General features: G+C 40.3%; 1 protein-coding gene across 2 annotated transcripts in view; it reads left to right on the top strand.

The window, feature by feature from the left end:
• pdgfc (platelet derived growth factor c) overlaps window positions 1-14,620 on the top strand; it is a 65,828-nt gene extending 51,208 nt beyond the window's left edge. The window contains exons 5-7 of one of the 2 annotated variants that reach the window (XM_042493512.1): window positions 11,118-11,325; window positions 11,563-11,783; window positions 13,509-14,620. In XM_042493512.1, the coding sequence (XP_042349446.1) occupies window positions 11,118-11,325; window positions 11,563-11,783; window positions 13,509-13,622 (543 nt within the window). In that variant the 3' untranslated portion in view covers window positions 13,623-14,620. The remainder of the gene's footprint in view (window positions 1-11,117; window positions 11,326-11,562; window positions 11,784-13,508) is intronic. The other variant, XM_042493513.1, reaches the window with a different exon arrangement.
• Window positions 14,621-17,874: the final 3,254 nt, after the last annotated feature.

Here is a 17,874-nt window from a genome sequence, read left to right as displayed (position 1 = left end):
GATTCCATGGGGGAGGGGGGTTTGATTGAGAGATTGCAAGAGACCAACATATCCGCCTGAATCTAATATCAGTGGACACATTTACATGGAGCCTACTTATCTGATTGGAAAAGGTTTAAAAGCCCAAAAAGGTTTAACATGATTCATATAAACTACTAAATCAGTTAAACAGGCCCAAACTGACTTAAATTTCAATCGATTACAAAAGGGTAATTCAAACCCTTTTCATGAACCGATCAAAAGAAAATTTGTATCATGTAAACAACAAAGCTGGTTATTTCCTGCTGTGTTTTTTCTGCACATGCTCCGTCCTTACATAAGGGGACGTGATGACGTACATTTCACTTCCAGAAAATGGCAGCTTCAGAGGAGAAGTGATCTACAGTTTGTTGTTCATCCAAACTCTTAAATCAATCAAACAAACAGCAAATACTGCGCTGAACAGACAATAAATGTCAATTTTAGTTGGAAGTCTTTACTGAATAGCAGCATCTTGGGGCCCAGTATATAGTCATTATTGACGACGCTGATGAAGACCGTTGGTTAAAACATGTTCATTGTGTTGCTGTCATAGGCCCAGAATTAAGCATCTAAAAAGGACATTATTGTGTGCTGACGGTCAGTTTTGTCGTACTCTAGTTATTATTATACCAGCTAGTTCTCACTCCAAGCTCGTGAAATAGTGTTGCTTTGTCAGTGCTTTCAGTGTACAAGTGTGATGCCAAAAGCCACCTTCTGCATCCAACCAGAGCGGTGTCGCTTGAGAACACGGTTGACCGGGATTGGTCGCATGTGCCTGAAACACTGAAGAACAGCGTCAGGTAATAACGCTGCTGGTAACCACATAATGAAAGGAGCGCAAGTGCGATTATAAGGCAGGGAGGTGGATGCTTCCCATAAACAATTGACTTTTGTGTAAGAATTTGAGTTTGTTTACCATGTGCCTTTTTTGCCTAATCCTAACCATCATGACAGTCCACGCTGTTGTATAAACATAAGGACCGTGCTGCTTTATCCCGCCACCTGCATATGTTGACATCGCGGTAACGGTATCCCAGAGCGTAAAGAGTTGACGCAAGAGGATACTTAAAACGTCATAAGTAGACACGAAAGGTCACTGACAGAGCGGCACCATGTGATGAGTTAGGGTGTTGATTATACACCTGTTGCTTTGGCGCACTGCTTGACAACAGTTTGACAATGATGTCAGACCCACTCCTGGAGGTGATTGGCTAATCGAGTCTCTCCACCTAGCTTTTTTAATTTAACCAAGAAACCGCCGTGTTATGTCAATACGGCAGATGAATCAACCAACTCAAACTCTGTGAAGTGGGCGGATTCAAAGGTCGGGACCCAGGCGAAAGAAAACAACTATCTATAAGCAAATGAAATTGCTGAAGGAACCCAAACTGCAGGCGGTGATTCAGAGGTCAAGAACATTATTTTACCAAAAAAACTAAAGTTCTGTGGCTCCAGTCTTTGAATGTTAACTTTATCAGTGAGATAGCGCGGCTCACAGAAATACTTGCATAACTACTGTAAAAAATGTATGAAAACGTATCAGAAAAAAACTTCTGTGCCTTTCCACTTCCAACCATCTTTGTCTTGATCCATCCTCTCTCTATTCCTCATTCTCTTTCACTCTTTTTTCTGTCCTGGTCTTTGGACCACACACACGCACACAGAATCCCTTCGTCCCCGCTGCCTTCACTGACAAAAGCCCCGAGATAAACTGAAGAGGCGACTGCCGTGTTTTAACCTGTCATGTTTTAGTTCTGTTCACTTGCTTTAAGTAAACAGCTCTACTGCTCATTAATCCCTAATGGCCTGCAGCACTGTGAAATCTGACAAGCACAAATAGGCAACTGAGGTCACTGATGGCTCTTTGTATTCTGTCGGCAACTTTTCTCTTCTGCTTCAAAAGCTTTTTTGTCCTTTTATTCCTCACACAAAACACAGTATTATTGCATTCTTTCTTCACCCTTAAAACCCAAAACAACTGAAAACATACTGAGTCTTGCTAAGAATCAAAGCTGTATTTCATATATAACACGTATGTTACAAGTGAGAAGATAATCATGGCATGTTTTAGCGCCTTACGGTAGAGTCAATTCCTTAGGTTCAGCTATTAGACTGCTAAGTTACTGAACAGAAGGTGGTGATGATAATCTTTGTTCTGGGAATCAATCGTATTAAATTGTGCCGTATATTTACCACCAACAGACTGCAGTGGATTGTGATGTTTGAGCAACAAGCTAAGCCTTGCTCTATCTAATGGAGATGGATTAATCCAATAAGACACTGTTTCAAAGAGTTATTCAATTCCAAAATCCCATAAATGGAGGGAAGTGCCATCTGATGACCAATTTCCACAGCTGCTCTTTTTATTTGAGCAGCAGTCTGTGCTACGGCAAAGTTTTTAGAGGGTGCTGCATTCATTTTACACGTTAAACATCTTAAAAACTAGTTTGGGTGTCATTTTAAATGTCTTTATTAGTGTTGATATGATACAGCATATTAGTGCCATCAAGCCAAGTAACATTTCATCACTTAAAGCCCACGATCAGAACGTTTTCTCAAAGGGTTTCATCATTTTGGGGCAAATTCTGTCAGAATGGTATGGGAGGTGGGCAGAAACACAAAAGTGATAACCAACTGAAATGCTGAAATGGACCCGACCTGCAAACTGATAAATTGATCAATTTCACGGGCACAATTATCAAGACTGAGGAGTGACACAAGGACAGAGACAACAGAGTTATGCAGTCCAAAATCCCAGAAATGATTTAGCATTTCAGCACTTCACTGGTGTGAATGAGAGCACATTCATGATCCGCCCTGATCGCCTCTCTAGGACTTTTTTTTTCTTTGTTTGAGTTTTCTTTCCATGTTTTAGTTTGTTCCTCACTCCTCCTCTCATTTCAGATCACTTCACTTCCTGCCCTTGTGTTTTCCCGCCAATTTCCATTGTCTGCTGTGCTCCGATTAGTCTCACCTGTCCCTCACCAGTCCTGCAGTCAGCTCACCTGTTGTCACTCTCCCAATTAGTGTTTCCCTACTTGTAGCTGCCCAGTTCCTCTGTTCTGTGTCAGTTTTTCATTTTTGGTTCATAGTTCTGTTGTCTGAGCATGAGTAGAGAATAATCACTCAAAGGGAAAAAACATGACCTCCAGAGGAGTTTAGGGCAGATCATTAGAAGCTAAGCTGACATTTAAATCATGCCGGGCATATTTACAGTGTGGCATCTCCATTTTAAATATAACACTAATGAAGGGTATTTCTGGCATATTTACATTAAAAGTCACTTCTGATTTTTGGCGATAATATTGTGGAATACAGGATCAAAGTACACATGTGCAGCATCCCTTTTTGGCTCGCATGGACCATATGAGCATTAAAAGCATTATCTTTCTTTGGATTATTTTTTTGTACTCAATTTCTCATCATAGCATCTAGTGAAGGTGTGCTTTTTGTAAGTTTTTACATTTTTATACTATATTATTTCTAAATGATGCTTGTTTTAGTGTACTTTGTTTTAATGGCCTTTAAATCTGAATTACTGTTATGTCTTGTTTTTGAATTTTCCATCTGCACAACAAATTTGACCTTTGGTACTAATAAAGAGACCAAAACTATTGAGTAATACACAATAGAAATCACAAGAAATAACAGTAACATGCAAATACAAGTTAATTTCATTAAATATGACTGGTTTAGAAAATAGGATTTACAAGGTAGACAGGGTAGACACTGCCTAACCTGCACACCCAGTCGCTGCTTCGCTGTTATCCATATTCAAGAGACATTTAAAAAAAGGAGTTAGGTTTGATACCCAGCCCTCTTAATCATCTAGCTAGCTAGTTATGTTATATCATTTAATGCTGTTTGTTAAATAAATATAACATTTTCTGAAATATTTACGTTTGAAAGTAAAACACCCCACAAAGCTGTGGATGTTTTGGGATTTAAAAGTCAAAATTAATTATGTTGAAGTAGAATTAAACTATTCTGTGATGCTCAAATGTCTGCAACTAACCGCATTACGGAATAAGAGACAGCGTTTGTCTTTCATATTTCAACTCTCGAAGGTGTGGAAACCCTGAGGGAGAGAGAGGAAGCTTTGGCCTCCGCACGTTGGGTCCAGCTTCCCTTTGAACTTTGCTGTGACAGAGGAGGAGCACGTTAGAACAGCAGCACTCTGTTTCCTCTGCGGTCGACCGGCAGCTACTGGAACCTCGTGCCACGCAGGGGCCAGCACTTTAGTTTATATTTAAACAAGCAATAATTCCTCCCCACCACTTCCACGGCATGGACAGGGGGAGAGAAGAAATAAGAAGCGGTCTGTAATTCACAGGAAGAGATTTTAGGAAAAGCGAAAGGGCCGAGGCAAAGAGGTTGTTAAAACATAGAAGAGAAGGAGTCTGTTGAGGGGAGCATGAAGGGTGTTGAGTGGTGGGTTAAAGGAGCTAACAAAACATACATCATTGTCTCGCTGAGGTCCCAAACCAGGATTAAACCCCAGTGCTACCTCGGCGTGAAGATCGCTCCACCAGCTTTGTTTATTTTAACGCATTGAAGAGAGTTTTACACACACAGACTTGATAGGACGGCGAGAGTAAGGAGTAAAATCCAAGTAGAAGCAGATGGCAATGACTGGCAAAAGCCGCGCAGGAGGCTTACCGTTGGCATGATAAAACTGCTCCGTTTTTACACCAACCTCAATTGCAGTGTGTGGCGCATAGTGAGAGAAAAAAACACTTTCTTCACGCACAACAGCCCTTGTTGCTTACTCAAAGCTCTCTTGTGCAAGGAAGTGGTTTGCAACTCCATGTGAAAGAGAAGATATTGTTTTCCAGAGCTCTCCCAGGATGCTATTTCAGAAGTTTCATCTCAACATAGTTAGCTGAACCTGTCATTTCAGTTACCAGAAATAAGAGCATGTGGTTGTGCTGTGTAAGAACAAAGAAAGCTGGAAATGAGGTAATCACAGCTTGAGAGCGAGGTTATTTCGTGAGGGGCAGGGGGTTCACAGGGTTTGGCCGCGATAAGAGGTGCATTACCAGCTTTCACACTTTGATCCTGTCATAGGTCATCTAGAAGAACAAAAACACATTCTGCCTCTTATCGTTAAAACAGCAAGTGCTCTTTCCAAAATATACAATTATTTCGATAGAATTGTACTTTGCAATCTTGTTAAATATCCTACCGCTGCCCGTGCATTTCTAAGCATCTGCTTATATAGTAATGTTCACAATAGCACATATTTTGGAACAGTGGTTTAAGCAGATTAACTCCACTGAGTCGGTAATTTCTACTTTCAGTCTGTCTTGGTCTGCTGGCTCAGCTTTTTCATAAGAGATTGACATAAACAGCAACTAACGGGAAACTCCTCTTCTTCATGCAGCTGAAGCATCAAATACCAATTTAGACTGAAGTTTCATACATTGAGGTTAAATTAACAACAGCAAGTTGTCCCTACAAGAATATTTCAACTCCCCCAAATAATCCTTTGTATGTCAATGACTCACCACGTGTTACTTTTAATTCAGAAAGAAAAGTGTGTTTTCTCACATGCCTCCAAGGTGAATGAAGCATCCAAAACCTGAAGAAATAGTTCATAAATTGAAATCATATTAATCCACGTTTGACAACAGCAAAATCATATCAAAACATGCATGTACAAAATCACACAATGCATGCAATGTAATCCAAGTCTCATTTATCTAGTCCAAGTTTTGCAGTCTTTTAAATAGTTCCTGTGAAAAAAAGCATGTGCTTGGGAAGTGCTGAACATACGACTAGATAACTGAGACTATAACAATAATAATAATACATTGGATTTATATAGCACCTTTCAAGAACTCAACGTCGTTTTCGAGACTATGAGACTATGATTTTAATGCGCAAGTTGTGTATGAGTTTGTAAATAGATCACTTCATTACAATTTTGATTCATCAAGAATTTTCTGTTTTTGGATTCTTCGTTCACCATGGAGGAATGTGAATTCACTGAGTGAGTAATTGATGTTCATTTGTAATTTTAATATGAGCTGGGTATGTGCATAATTTTGCCCAAATAAAAGTTCTAATTTAGTCCAAGCTCATTTAAGATCATCACCAGAATCTTGTATTTTACTGAATACTTAGAAATAACAATCAGTGACCTATTATCTCTTTCGCAGCTGCCTTTTTGCCAGTGATTGTATTTTAAGCCAATTCATGATCTTTTCCAAATCATATCCAAGTGTTTTGTTTTTTTCAAAATATTCACTGCATAATAACATATAAACATTATGTATTTGTGGCATGCAGAAACATACAGTTCTGACAAATTCTCTGGCGATTGTGTTGACCACATGGCCTATTTTTTGTAAGAGACTATTAGATTTAGGACATTCCTTACACAGTGTACCTGTCTTTTAAGTGTCAGCTTTAAGGAAACAAGCAGTTTTGCACATGTATGCCTTTCGTTTCCTACTGTCGGGGCAACCTAGACACAAAAAAAATACCTGCAGCAATACCTGCAGCAGGACCTGGATTGACCTGTTGCCACAGTGGTGGATCTACATCTGTCATCTCAATGTGTCAAACCAGCATCCTGTCTGTTTCATGTCACTTGTGTGTAAATCTTCTATTTATATGTCCTTTAAACTGCCTTTGACACATATATGGCAACAAATGAACTTTTTAGTTATGATGATTCAAAATTACTCCTCTTTTTTTGGTGTACTTACTAAAAATCAGTCGTATTGGTTTCAATATGTCAAATCACAGATATAGAATTACTCATTTTTGTTCAAATTATTCCATTGCTGCTCCAATACTGTGTGTCCAAGCATCAAGTTTTTATGTGCAAATGTGACACATGGACGCTTGCTGAATCCATGCCATCCAGAAGTCGGTGGTCTGTTTAAGTACTTTGTTTGTGAATTTCTTAAACGGGAGCTCTCATCTGTTACTTATAGTTTAATTCACACCATCTTGATGCGTCTCTGAAGGATTGCTTGGCTTCTCTATCTAAAGTAAAGCTTGCAGAGCGCCGCTAATTGGGGGAGTGTTGCACCATCGACATTCACAAGCTGTTAATGGCTTCCAGTCCACGCTGTAAGCCACTGCCAAGGCTCAACTAATAAGAATCACAGCTCTCCTGTTGTCTGGAAATACAGCGCTGCTCAGAGAAAGAACTGCTCAATATACTCTTAATAAATATGACCAGTCCTTTCTCCACAAATATTCCTTTAACATTTGGGTCTGTTTATCCCAGTAGGTGCCGAATAAACCAAAGATATGCTCAGTGGTTATGAGGGCAGCCTCATTAGAATGAGTCAAATCAGTGGTACGAACGCAGCTGCACATCAGCTGTATTTTTGTAGCCTGTGGCACAGCCATGTCAAACCACTGGCATCTTATTTTAAAATCCATGCCAAAGAGACTTGCAGTTAAATTGTACTGCATGGACTTAGACTGTCAATAAATCTCATGGCTGCTTCTTGTGTTACACCTATTACACAATGTACAAATGCCAATACATTATATGTTTTACTGATTATCTGCCTTTCCATTGTCTGCAGTCAAGCTTAAAGGACTATCTTTTATCCAGTAAACATTTTGAAATAAATTACATGAGACACTTGATGGATAACTTTCAGCCCAGTTTCCAGTGCAGGCCACTGTTTAAGACCAAGAAACAACAAAATGGGATGTTTTTGAGCAAGACATTGGTGGCATTTCCAACCGCGGTTGTGCCACCAAAAGTTGGTGTTTTTTTTAGCAAGACATCTGTGGTATTTCAAGTTACAATTGGGCCTCCAAAAGTGGATGTTTGTAAGTTAGACATCGTCAGCATTTCCAGTGGCAATTGTGCCACCAAAAACTGGTTAGATTTTTTGCAAGACATTTGGGGCATTTGAAGTTGTAATTGTGCTACCAAAGTCTGTATTTTTAGCAAACATTGGTGGCATTTCCAGCAGCCACTGGGCAGTCAAAAGTTGGTGTTTTTGAGTTAAAACATTGCCAGCATTTTCAGGGTGTGTTTTTTTTAACTAGACACTGGCTCTTCAAGTGATGATTGTGCTACCAAAAGCGGGTTTTTTTCAGCCAGACATTGGTGGCACATCAAACGGCAATGGTACCACTACACCTGTTTACTTTGGTTTTTTTTTAGGGGACATCGGCCAAATTTCGAGCTGTGATTGTGCCACCAAAAGCAGGTGTTTTTAAGTGAGACATTGGCAGCCTTTTCAGCCATGATTGTGCCACCAAAACTGGTTGTTTTTGGCAAGGCATAATCAGCATTTCCAGCTGTGATTGAGCCACCCAAAGCTGATGTTTAGCTAGACATCAGTGGCATTTCAAACAATTGTGCCACGTCACCTGGTGTTTTTTTCTGGAGGCATCAGCCACATTTCGAGCAGCGATTGTGCCGCTAAAAGCTGGTGTCTTTAAGCTGGACATCCCAGCATTTCAAGCAGCAATTTTGTGACCAAAAGCGGATGTTTTCAGCCAAGCCGTGATCTTTTTTGCACCAAAAATTTTTGGGCCTAAAGATACCCACACATTACCCACAGCATTGTTGAAACCTAAAGAAATGTACAAATTTCCAGCTAACCACTGCATAGTAATGCACAAATGTTATCTGGTTTGGAGAAACATACAATGCCAACATATTTCTGGGGATTTGGTTGTAACTTGTGCCCAGGTGGTTTTATAGTGACATGTATACTAAGGCTTTAGCATAAGTAGTAAGTAGTAAATGAGAGTGAAACCACAAATCTTTGCAGTGTTAGTGCCACGGCCTCTGAGGGAAGGAAAACTTTTCTAACCCCCATTTCTCACTGGATCCCTTTCAAAGGGATGATACAGATTCCTGGAATCATTTTTTTCTTTTCAAACACTTCTGCCCCAAAAGCTTAGAGACGCAGCTGCCAGGAGCCGATGTTTTCAATGCACCACAAGCTTTTTTATTTTTTGTAAGTGTCACAATGTTGCTTTCTAACTGTCAGTCACATAAGATTAGAGAGACCAGCGAGCTGACATGTTGGACAAACGCAGCGTCACAGGACTGAAAGGTTTAACAGATTAGCCTCTTCTCTCGTGGGAAGACCAACACCCCAGGTATCAATCTTCTCTGTCTGCACGCTGCAGCCTGGAGGGCTGGGAGCTTGAAACAAATAATGCTGCCTGCCTGGGAGAGCTAAAGGGACAAATGTTGTTATGCAAAGTGGGCAGAGGAGGTGACAGAGATGAGATCACATTTGACAGCTTAAAAAATGATGCCATTAATTCACCGTTGCCTCTCGACTTCAGTGTAAGGAAATATTTCAGATAAAGTCAATATCATGTGGGCCTCATTGGAGTTCAGATGCTTGAGACCTTGCTATCCTTTTAAACAAGAGATTATAAGTGGAGTCTTATCATTTTATGCAGGATAAGAGACTTAAGCTGAGGCAGACACACACGGGCCCTCTCTCATTACCAGGGCGTCAAACACAGCAGTCTGGTCAGTGGCCCTTGGCTTCTGTTACCATCGTACGTGTCTGTATGAGACCCATCGGGGTGCAATTACAGAAGGAGCGAAAAAGTACGAGTAAGGCAGGAGAGTGGGAGAGGTGATGGATAGGTTTCACACACACCAGACTTTCACTAAGGAGATCGGTGGTCCTTTACCGTGAGAAACCAGAGGGCAACTTCAAACACGTCATACAGTTACTGGCACGCATCGTGTGAAATAGTCATCACATGGCATACTTGACAGAAATGTAGTTGTTTTAACCAAAAACATGATTGTTTTTCTAAATCTACCCAATAGGCTTTGTTGCCTAAACCTTAAGTAATTTTGGTGGCAAAACCTACATTTCATGTGAAGACAGAAGTTTATTTTCAAAGGCACTGTAGCGTGTAATGAGCGAAAATTGACACGGAAACTGACAAAGTTTGAACAAGAGAGCCACTGATGCATGCTATTGTTTCAACAGCCCAAAATTCCAATGCCCCATTTGTCTGAAAATAGACACTCCCTGCAGTTAGTTTTAGTTTCCCAGTGGTATTTAAACCACTGATTCCAGGTGATTTTACCAACTCTTTGCAGTGTTTCCCAGCAACGTTTGAACAACCAAACTCAAGTGGTTTTCACCAGCCTCTCCTTACGTTTCCAGGGACTTTTGTGCCACTAAATTTGGGTGTTTTAAGCTCAAACATGGTCTTTACCTTAACCATAACTGTGTTTTTTGTGCTTAAACCTTGCCACAACTTTATCACATGTATGTAACATATACAATGTGTGAGCAACAGTTCTTTGGAGCAGTGGTCATATGTTTTTGGGAGAACTTTCTTCCAGAGAATTTGGCTTTTGGTTTAATGGGACAATTTTGGGCTAACAAGGTTTCAGAATTTGGGCTGTCAGAAGAATAGGCAGTCCCCCATTGGCCAAACTGCTGTATTAAATGAGTTGGGAGAACTCTGTATATCAACAACTGAATACAATTTAAACTGGAAATATCTACAGATGTGTATTTATCTGTCGGTTTTCTACTTCCCCACTAGTTCTTAGACTCAGGTGTTTATCCAGTTTATTAGCCAGTGTAGGAACATTTTTTGAAAATATCAGCCTGTCTGTAATCAGGAGCTTTAGTCACAGCTCCTCCACACATTAACGTCCAACACATAGAACTTAAATGAGGTCCCAGCTGACCTGGACAGTCATGGTTTCTGTTTAAATCCACTCAGGTCCAAACCACTGTAGCATTTAATGAGCCTGAACCCAATTTAAACCCACATTTTTTACCATGACATAAACTCTACCAGTGTCAGACTCCTCTTCTTTTTATAGCTTTATGCTATTTCACATTGCAGAAATAAAACACGTCACGTCACCTCTGACAAAGTTCTTCCTTCTGTGTAATTTTCCTGTTTAGTATTCGTTACCTAGAGCAAGCTTTCGAGCTCTTAAATGTCACAGAAAGTTTCTGCTCTGTGACTATCCTGAAGCATTTGATGCAATAAGGTGCTTTTGGGTGTAGAAGCTACATCTTGTTACTTTATGGACAAATAGTGTATTTACTGAATAAATGACCTTTCCTCTCCGTCTCTCTCCATCTCGTCTGCTGGTTTTCCCGCAGAGTGTGTCAGAGCCAGAAGTCCCTGCAGTTCTCCCTCCCTCCCAGCAGGGTATAGAGGAGTTGTCAGACGCTGTGGCGGGCCTGAGCACTGTGGAGGAGGTCATGAAGTACCTGGAGCCGGAGCGATGGCAGCTGGATATGGAGGAGTTGTACAAACCTACATGGCATGTGCTGGGGAAATCCTTCATCCATAATAAGAAGGCCAGAGGTAGGACACTTTTACACTTGTGCATCATAATTGAGGCAAAATACAGAAGTTAAAAATACAATATGATAGTTACAAGAGATACAAGAGTCATGCATCGTCAAAAGCAGTAATATTTTAAAATGTGTGATCTTAGAAGAGCCATTGAATATCATGCACATTAAAAGTGTTATTTGTGAAAGTTGAAAAGTTTTTTTTCGCCAGAAGTGATTGTGATCATGTCTTCTCTGCGTATTTGAGGAGGAGCCGATCTCAATCTGTTGAGGGAGGAAGTTCGACTGTACAGCTGCACCCCACGCAACTTCTCTGTATCCTTGCGTGAGGAGCTGAAGAGGACAGATGCCATTTTCTGGCCAAGCTGCCTCCTGGTGAAGCGCTGTGGCGGAAACTGTGCCTGCTGCTCTCACCGCTGCTATGACTGCCAGTGTGTTCCCGCCAGGGTCACGAAGAAATACCATGAGGTGAATATCAAGTCTGTCATGAAATATGATGAATATGTAATCTGTTTGTTCATTTTTAGACATTTACCTATGTTCTCTGAATTTTTAAATGAATGCCATTTCAGAGGTTAAATTAGGACGTTACTGATTAAGAATTTGACTCTGCTTTATTTCCAGCTGGCATAAACTCTGGAGCAATTTTTTGATTTGATGTTTTCTGAATTTAACTAGCTGTTACATGTGCACTGGCTTGGAAACCAAATAAACCACATAAAAGCAGTTTGTTTGGAACTATAAAGGGTGTGATAATAACTGTAGGAAGACCTGCAGAATCCCGCTCTCAGAAACAAAATAATATCATACTGTAGGATTAGCTTAACTGCAGCATCACACCAGAGTTTAACAACATGGAAGTTCAAATGAGAAAACACGAGGATGTTGCAGCTCGCTTTGTTCAGGGACATCTAGAACTTTTTCCCCTCAAGCAGCAAAAACTGAATTTGGTAATTTTGGCTGATGGTTAAATATTTACCCTTGCAACAACCTGAGACCAAATTATCAGATTAACTACAGTTGTGTGCCTCTGCCAACCAGTCAAGTTGCATCCGTGTCTGTCCAGACTCATGTGTAGCCATGTCAATGCTTCAAATGTGGATGTTGCTGCTATAAAGCCACAGATTCTATAACATGAATGTTTTTCACACATCCTCAACCCTGCAGCACAGAGAGCTATACAGTCAGCACAGTTATTACAGTTAAGATTATTGTTGCTAATTCAGTATCCGACCAAATGTCCTCCATACTGCTCCTGAGTTGTGATGTTGAAAAATGGTCAGAAAAGTGCACAGAACATTGTAATGTCACAGTAACTTGACTTTTGACCATTTGTATATTAAATGTCATCACTTTCATCAGTTTATCTGAGAAATATGTGTAAAAATTTTGTCGTTAGTGTATGAATTATTGAGTTTGAGAGAGTCTTTTGACTACTGAAGTCTAATCAGTTCATCCTCGAGTCCAAATGGATGCCTGTGCCAAGTTTGAGAAAATGCCCTGAGATATCCAGTTTGCAACAATTGGACGGATGTGAGGTCAAAGTGTCCATAACCTTTGACATCTGACCATGAAATGCTACTTAGTTAATCAGGGATTCTAGGTAGAATTTGTGCCAAATTTTAAGAACTTCCCTGAAGACATTCCTGAGATATCACACACACCTTAATAAGGGACATGAGGTCACAGTGACCTTGACCACCAAAATCTGATCAGTTCACTCGTGTGTTTAAGTGGACGTTTGTGCCACATATTAGGAAATTCCCTCGCGTTTTTGAGAATGGGACAGATGATAAGCCTAAAAACATAATCCCTCAAACTGTGATTGCCACCAGCATTTCGGCATAAAAACATTGAATTTGCTGTGCGTATCTTGATATTCTGTGGCCTTTCCTACTTCCAGTATAATGTAATAGACTGAATGACATGACATTTGTTGAGCACTTTCATACTTCAATTTGGTATCTAATGTGATTAAATCATCGGTTTTGTCAAAATTATCTTTTTGTGCAAGGGGTCAAGTAAGGTTGTCCTTTAGGCCTTCAGTAAAAACCTTTGAAATATGGTAGAAGCAAGAAAAAACTGCATAGGTACACAGACGGGTTTTGTTTCTGAATAACGTACCTGCTGAGCATGCTTTACATGAAATGTTTGACACCCAGCTGTTAACTAAAGCGTCCTCATTTTTTACAGGTTCTACTGTTGAAACACCGAAGCGGTGTCAGAGGCCTGCAGAAGTCCATGACTGATGTGGCCTTGGAGCACCATGAAGAGTGCGCCTGTGTGTGTAAAGATGACTTGGACTGACCTCAGACATGTGTAATAGCTGCCACTGGAACCACACAGGACTTTAGAAATGAACCTCTGCCGCTGTTGCAATGTTCTGTATCTCATCCACTTCCACTGGGAGCTAACAAGATTGTCCCTTTTATCCTGTTGTCCTTTCGCTAATTGGATGAAGCAGAACAGACTGGAATCTAATAAATCTTCCAAATGGATTTGACTGCTGTGGAATACCAATAGTGTGCTCTGAGTGCATTTTAGAGAGACAAAAATTCACCGGAGCAGATCTGGACTATTACCACCGTGCTCTGAAGACTATTTTCTTCAGCTCACAGATAAGAACATTGAGGTGTTTTTGCCTCTTCTTGAGGTCTCTTTTAAAGTTCAGCCAGCGTGGGCTGATAGTGTCATGGAAAATGGGAGCTTCTTTGTTCAAGTACTTTATAATGTGTATAAGTGAGCTGGCTCCAGCTGCCTTACTTCCTCTGCTCCTGTATTATTACCATCATGGCAGAAAAGAAAGGTGCTTTTTCATGAGCAGTTTTCCTTTGCGGCCCTCTTATTTCACCACAGATTAAATCTTCTGCAACAGTATCGCTGACATGCCTTGCTAATGAGACTTTATTATGTGTAAATATTTCATTTACAATTCTTTTCTGTACTATTGTGCCTTTTCTACCAAAGATTCTCAAGAGAAGAAAGACGTTGCACATGTAGAATCAGGTTTCATTCGACCCATCTCAGCAAACTCACATCTGCTTCCTTCAGGAATACCTAGCGTCACGCAATTTTTGCTACATTTGAGATTACGCATATTAAATATTTATTTGCTTGATGAAAGGGAAATTTAGGTCCAAAATGCCTTGTTTGCTACATGTGTCACTGTACAGTACTATTAGCAGTTTTCATTCTTTGTCATTTTACATTGCCATTGTGTCATGGATGTTTTGTTTTTTTCATTTTCTGTATGCCAAAGTTATTTATCTCTACTTTTGCAATAACTGTTTGTGTAATTCAGTGTACTGAACATCAAAAATAAATTCTTCCATTTCTAATTGGAGGTACAGTACTTGGGACTGCTGAGCAAACTCAACAGAGAAAACTTAAACAATCACAGAGAACAAAAGCAAGCCCAACTAAATGATTGCACTTACGTAAAGCAAAAGGTATCCAATGCTGGACATGTTTTAAAAGATGTCACCGGCTCCTGGGTCGAAGTCCTGTGTTTGTTTGACCAATCCATCCATCCATTTCAAAATGAGTACAGCCATCAGCGGTTGCAGCCTCACAGTAAATGTAAATATGGGTCATAATAAGCTGCTTGCACAGACAGTCAAATTGTTTCTTATATCATCTTAACTTCATATTGCAAGCATTACCTTTAAACCTAAAGAGTAAGAACTTCAAGCTTTATCTATATTTCATTTATTTCACAAGCTCCTTATCAGACACTGAGTAGGGTTGTTCCTTCTCCCCCTCTGCCATCAGGTCACACAGGAGGAGGCTCTCATTTGTCCATCTCACGCTGCTGTCCTGGCCAATTATTCTGATCTAATGTGCGCCCTGGCAGGCATCTGCGGTGACGCCAGATGCTACTGCATAAACCCGCCGGCTCCCGCTTCCCAGTGTGGTTTTCGTAATATTAAACAGACTGCCTTCCTTAGTTGGTGCAGTTTTTCTTTTCAGAGGAAACCTCACTGCATTGGCACAAGATGTGACACAGCATGGGCAGTTGGTCTGCTTCTTAGCATGTTTGTGTATGCGTGAGTGTGTGTGTGTGACTACAAGCCACCGCTTGACGCTTCCACCCTTCACCCACATGTCCCCCGCCTGCTCACTGCCTCCTTCCTTGTGAAACCGAAGCAGCCTCAGTCAGGCTGGACCACAGCATCACGGTGCAATTTAAGTGTCTCTCCTTAACGCAAGAAACGAAACTTTAATTCATTTTGTCTCTGAGGAAAAATAAACTCTTAACCTGCAACCGACTTAGAAGTGTTGTTCAACTTGTGGGCTGAAAAGACAAGGACGAGGACGATGTGAATAGAAACCCAAACTTTTCAAATATAAAATACAACTTGCACTGTCAATGTAAAAAACATTTCACAAGGTAGTGCAGACAATACACCAGTGGCTGCTTTGCACCACAGATGTTAACAAAAAAAACTCACCAGATGAGGCACAATGATGGTCTCTGTATGCCTCCTCCACATCATCTCTACAACATGCACAGCACACTCTGCTCCTCCTACAAAGACTCATTTAATGAAATCACAGGACTGACCTCTAATAAATTACAAGTTTGACCTTTCCTGTGCATATCCCAATAGCTGAAAAGATGAAGCCTCCTACACCTCTGTACACGTCATTACGGAAAAAAATAAATGCAAACTCAGTGCTTCGCAGATAAGATTTGTCCCTGACATTTTTCTGTCAATGGAAAGTGTGAAGGTGTTTTATCTCATCTTTCTTTCTGCTCCTGCAAATCCATTTCAATTCATCAGGCACAGTTTGTCACAGACATGAAAAATATGTGATTTAAACTGAATATAACACAATCACAGGTTTGTGAAACCAAATTGTAAAACCAAGGGCCATGTTGTTATCACGAAAGTACAAAGTGGGAGGTCCCACTACTGTGCGTGTGTCTCCAAGGCTGAGGGGCTGGGTGAAGGTGAAAATAAATCGGAGGATGTGGTAATTACACTGTCAGCCAGTCACATCGCTCTGACACAGCTGAGCCAGTCACAGAGAAGCATGACAACAATAAGTCAGCGAATGGAAGGACGATTCTTGAGGAAATCATAGTTTGTCTAAAGCAGTATGATGCGGATACATAGCGCCACAAAGCTGCAACCAAAGGTCTACATTTTTATCTACTTTGTACAGCAATGATAGAAATAGATGTTAAATCTGTTAAAACAATCCAACGCTATTTTAGTTTTAATTATTGCATCTAATGTCATTTATGGTCACACAAAATGCCTTTTAAACATGTGTTTCAAGAATAAAACATTGAATGCTAAAAAGAAAGTAAAGGAGGGTGAGACTGAATAACATCACATATTGAAATAGGAGCATAGAAATAGAATGAACCGAAAAGATAACTGTTCGTGGAGGTAATTTAAGAAAATGCCGACTGTCGTTATTTCTTGTCGACAAGCGTCAGTGAGGCCGTAAAATATGACTAACTCACTGGTTTAAGAATTTTGTTTTGGCCCATTCTTACATCTATCTTCTTTATTCCACAGAAAAATACAACCATACACAGTTTTTCTCTTTAACCGAACTTAGACTAAACACAACCTAATTGCTTTGTTTACTCATTGTAAAACACTTCATTCTGAAACAAAATTAAACTCAGAAAAACCGTCATTAGTAGCTTTTCATCATGATAATTAGTCCAGTGTTCCAACAATCACCAGCTCTGGTTTGGTCAAAATAAATCCTTAACTGACAGAGTTAGATGTGTAAACATGTCGATCTACATGCTGCTCATCCTTGCAGTCTCTGCTTCTCAGCTGTCCGGTGACTCCTTGGAGGCAGCGATGTCACATTGCGTTTCAACAAACGTCAACAAAATAAACAGGGAAATAACAGTTACAGTAATAATTTAAAAACAACACATTTAAAAAAGATGTCCTACGATGCTGTGCACTGCACATGATGTTGACTGTGTGTGTTTTCCTCTCAGGTGGAGCTGCTCATTGATTGAGGGAAACCTTTAAAGAGGTGGCAAGGATTTTTGCTCACTCTCTCATCCTCCAGCCTGGCAGCAGCAGCACTGTGGTGACTGCTGTGATTTAGTTTTCAGTTTTTGCTATATTTCTGTTTTTCAGTGGGCGCGGCAGTCCTGTTTTCGTGGCTTTATTTCTGTCAGGTTAAGTTGTTTTGGTGTTTTAGGTTAGAAGGAATTTCCTACGACCCTTTGTGGGTTGGTCTGGGTGTCTTCCCTTCTTTTTGTTTTTGTTTTGGCCAGTCCAGCAGATTTCAATGGTCACCCTGCTTGTTTTGTTGATAAATTGAATGTTGATTTCTGTTTATCCTGGTTCTTAAATTATGTTAAAACTCTTGGCTATGAGTCAGTCCGGGGGTCCTAACAACTACTCGTTTGGTCATTACTGCAAAACCTCCCCTCCAGTCAGTCTGCAACTTACTGATTGTTGCTTTGTTTGTATGAAAGTTTATATTGAAGTTGACCCACTACAATGGTTGCGATGGAAAGGGTACCAGTCTGTTTTCACTTACAAACTTGTACTAGCACCACTCTTTCAGTGCT

The sequence above is a fragment of the Plectropomus leopardus genome, chromosome 9, assembly GCF_008729295.1.
Source record: "Plectropomus leopardus isolate mb chromosome 9, YSFRI_Pleo_2.0, whole genome shotgun sequence".
Lineage (NCBI taxonomy): Eukaryota > Metazoa > Chordata > Actinopteri > Perciformes > Serranidae > Plectropomus > Plectropomus leopardus.
The sequence above is the reverse complement of the archived record's forward strand: the minus strand, read 5'-3'. Positions and strand labels throughout refer to the sequence as shown.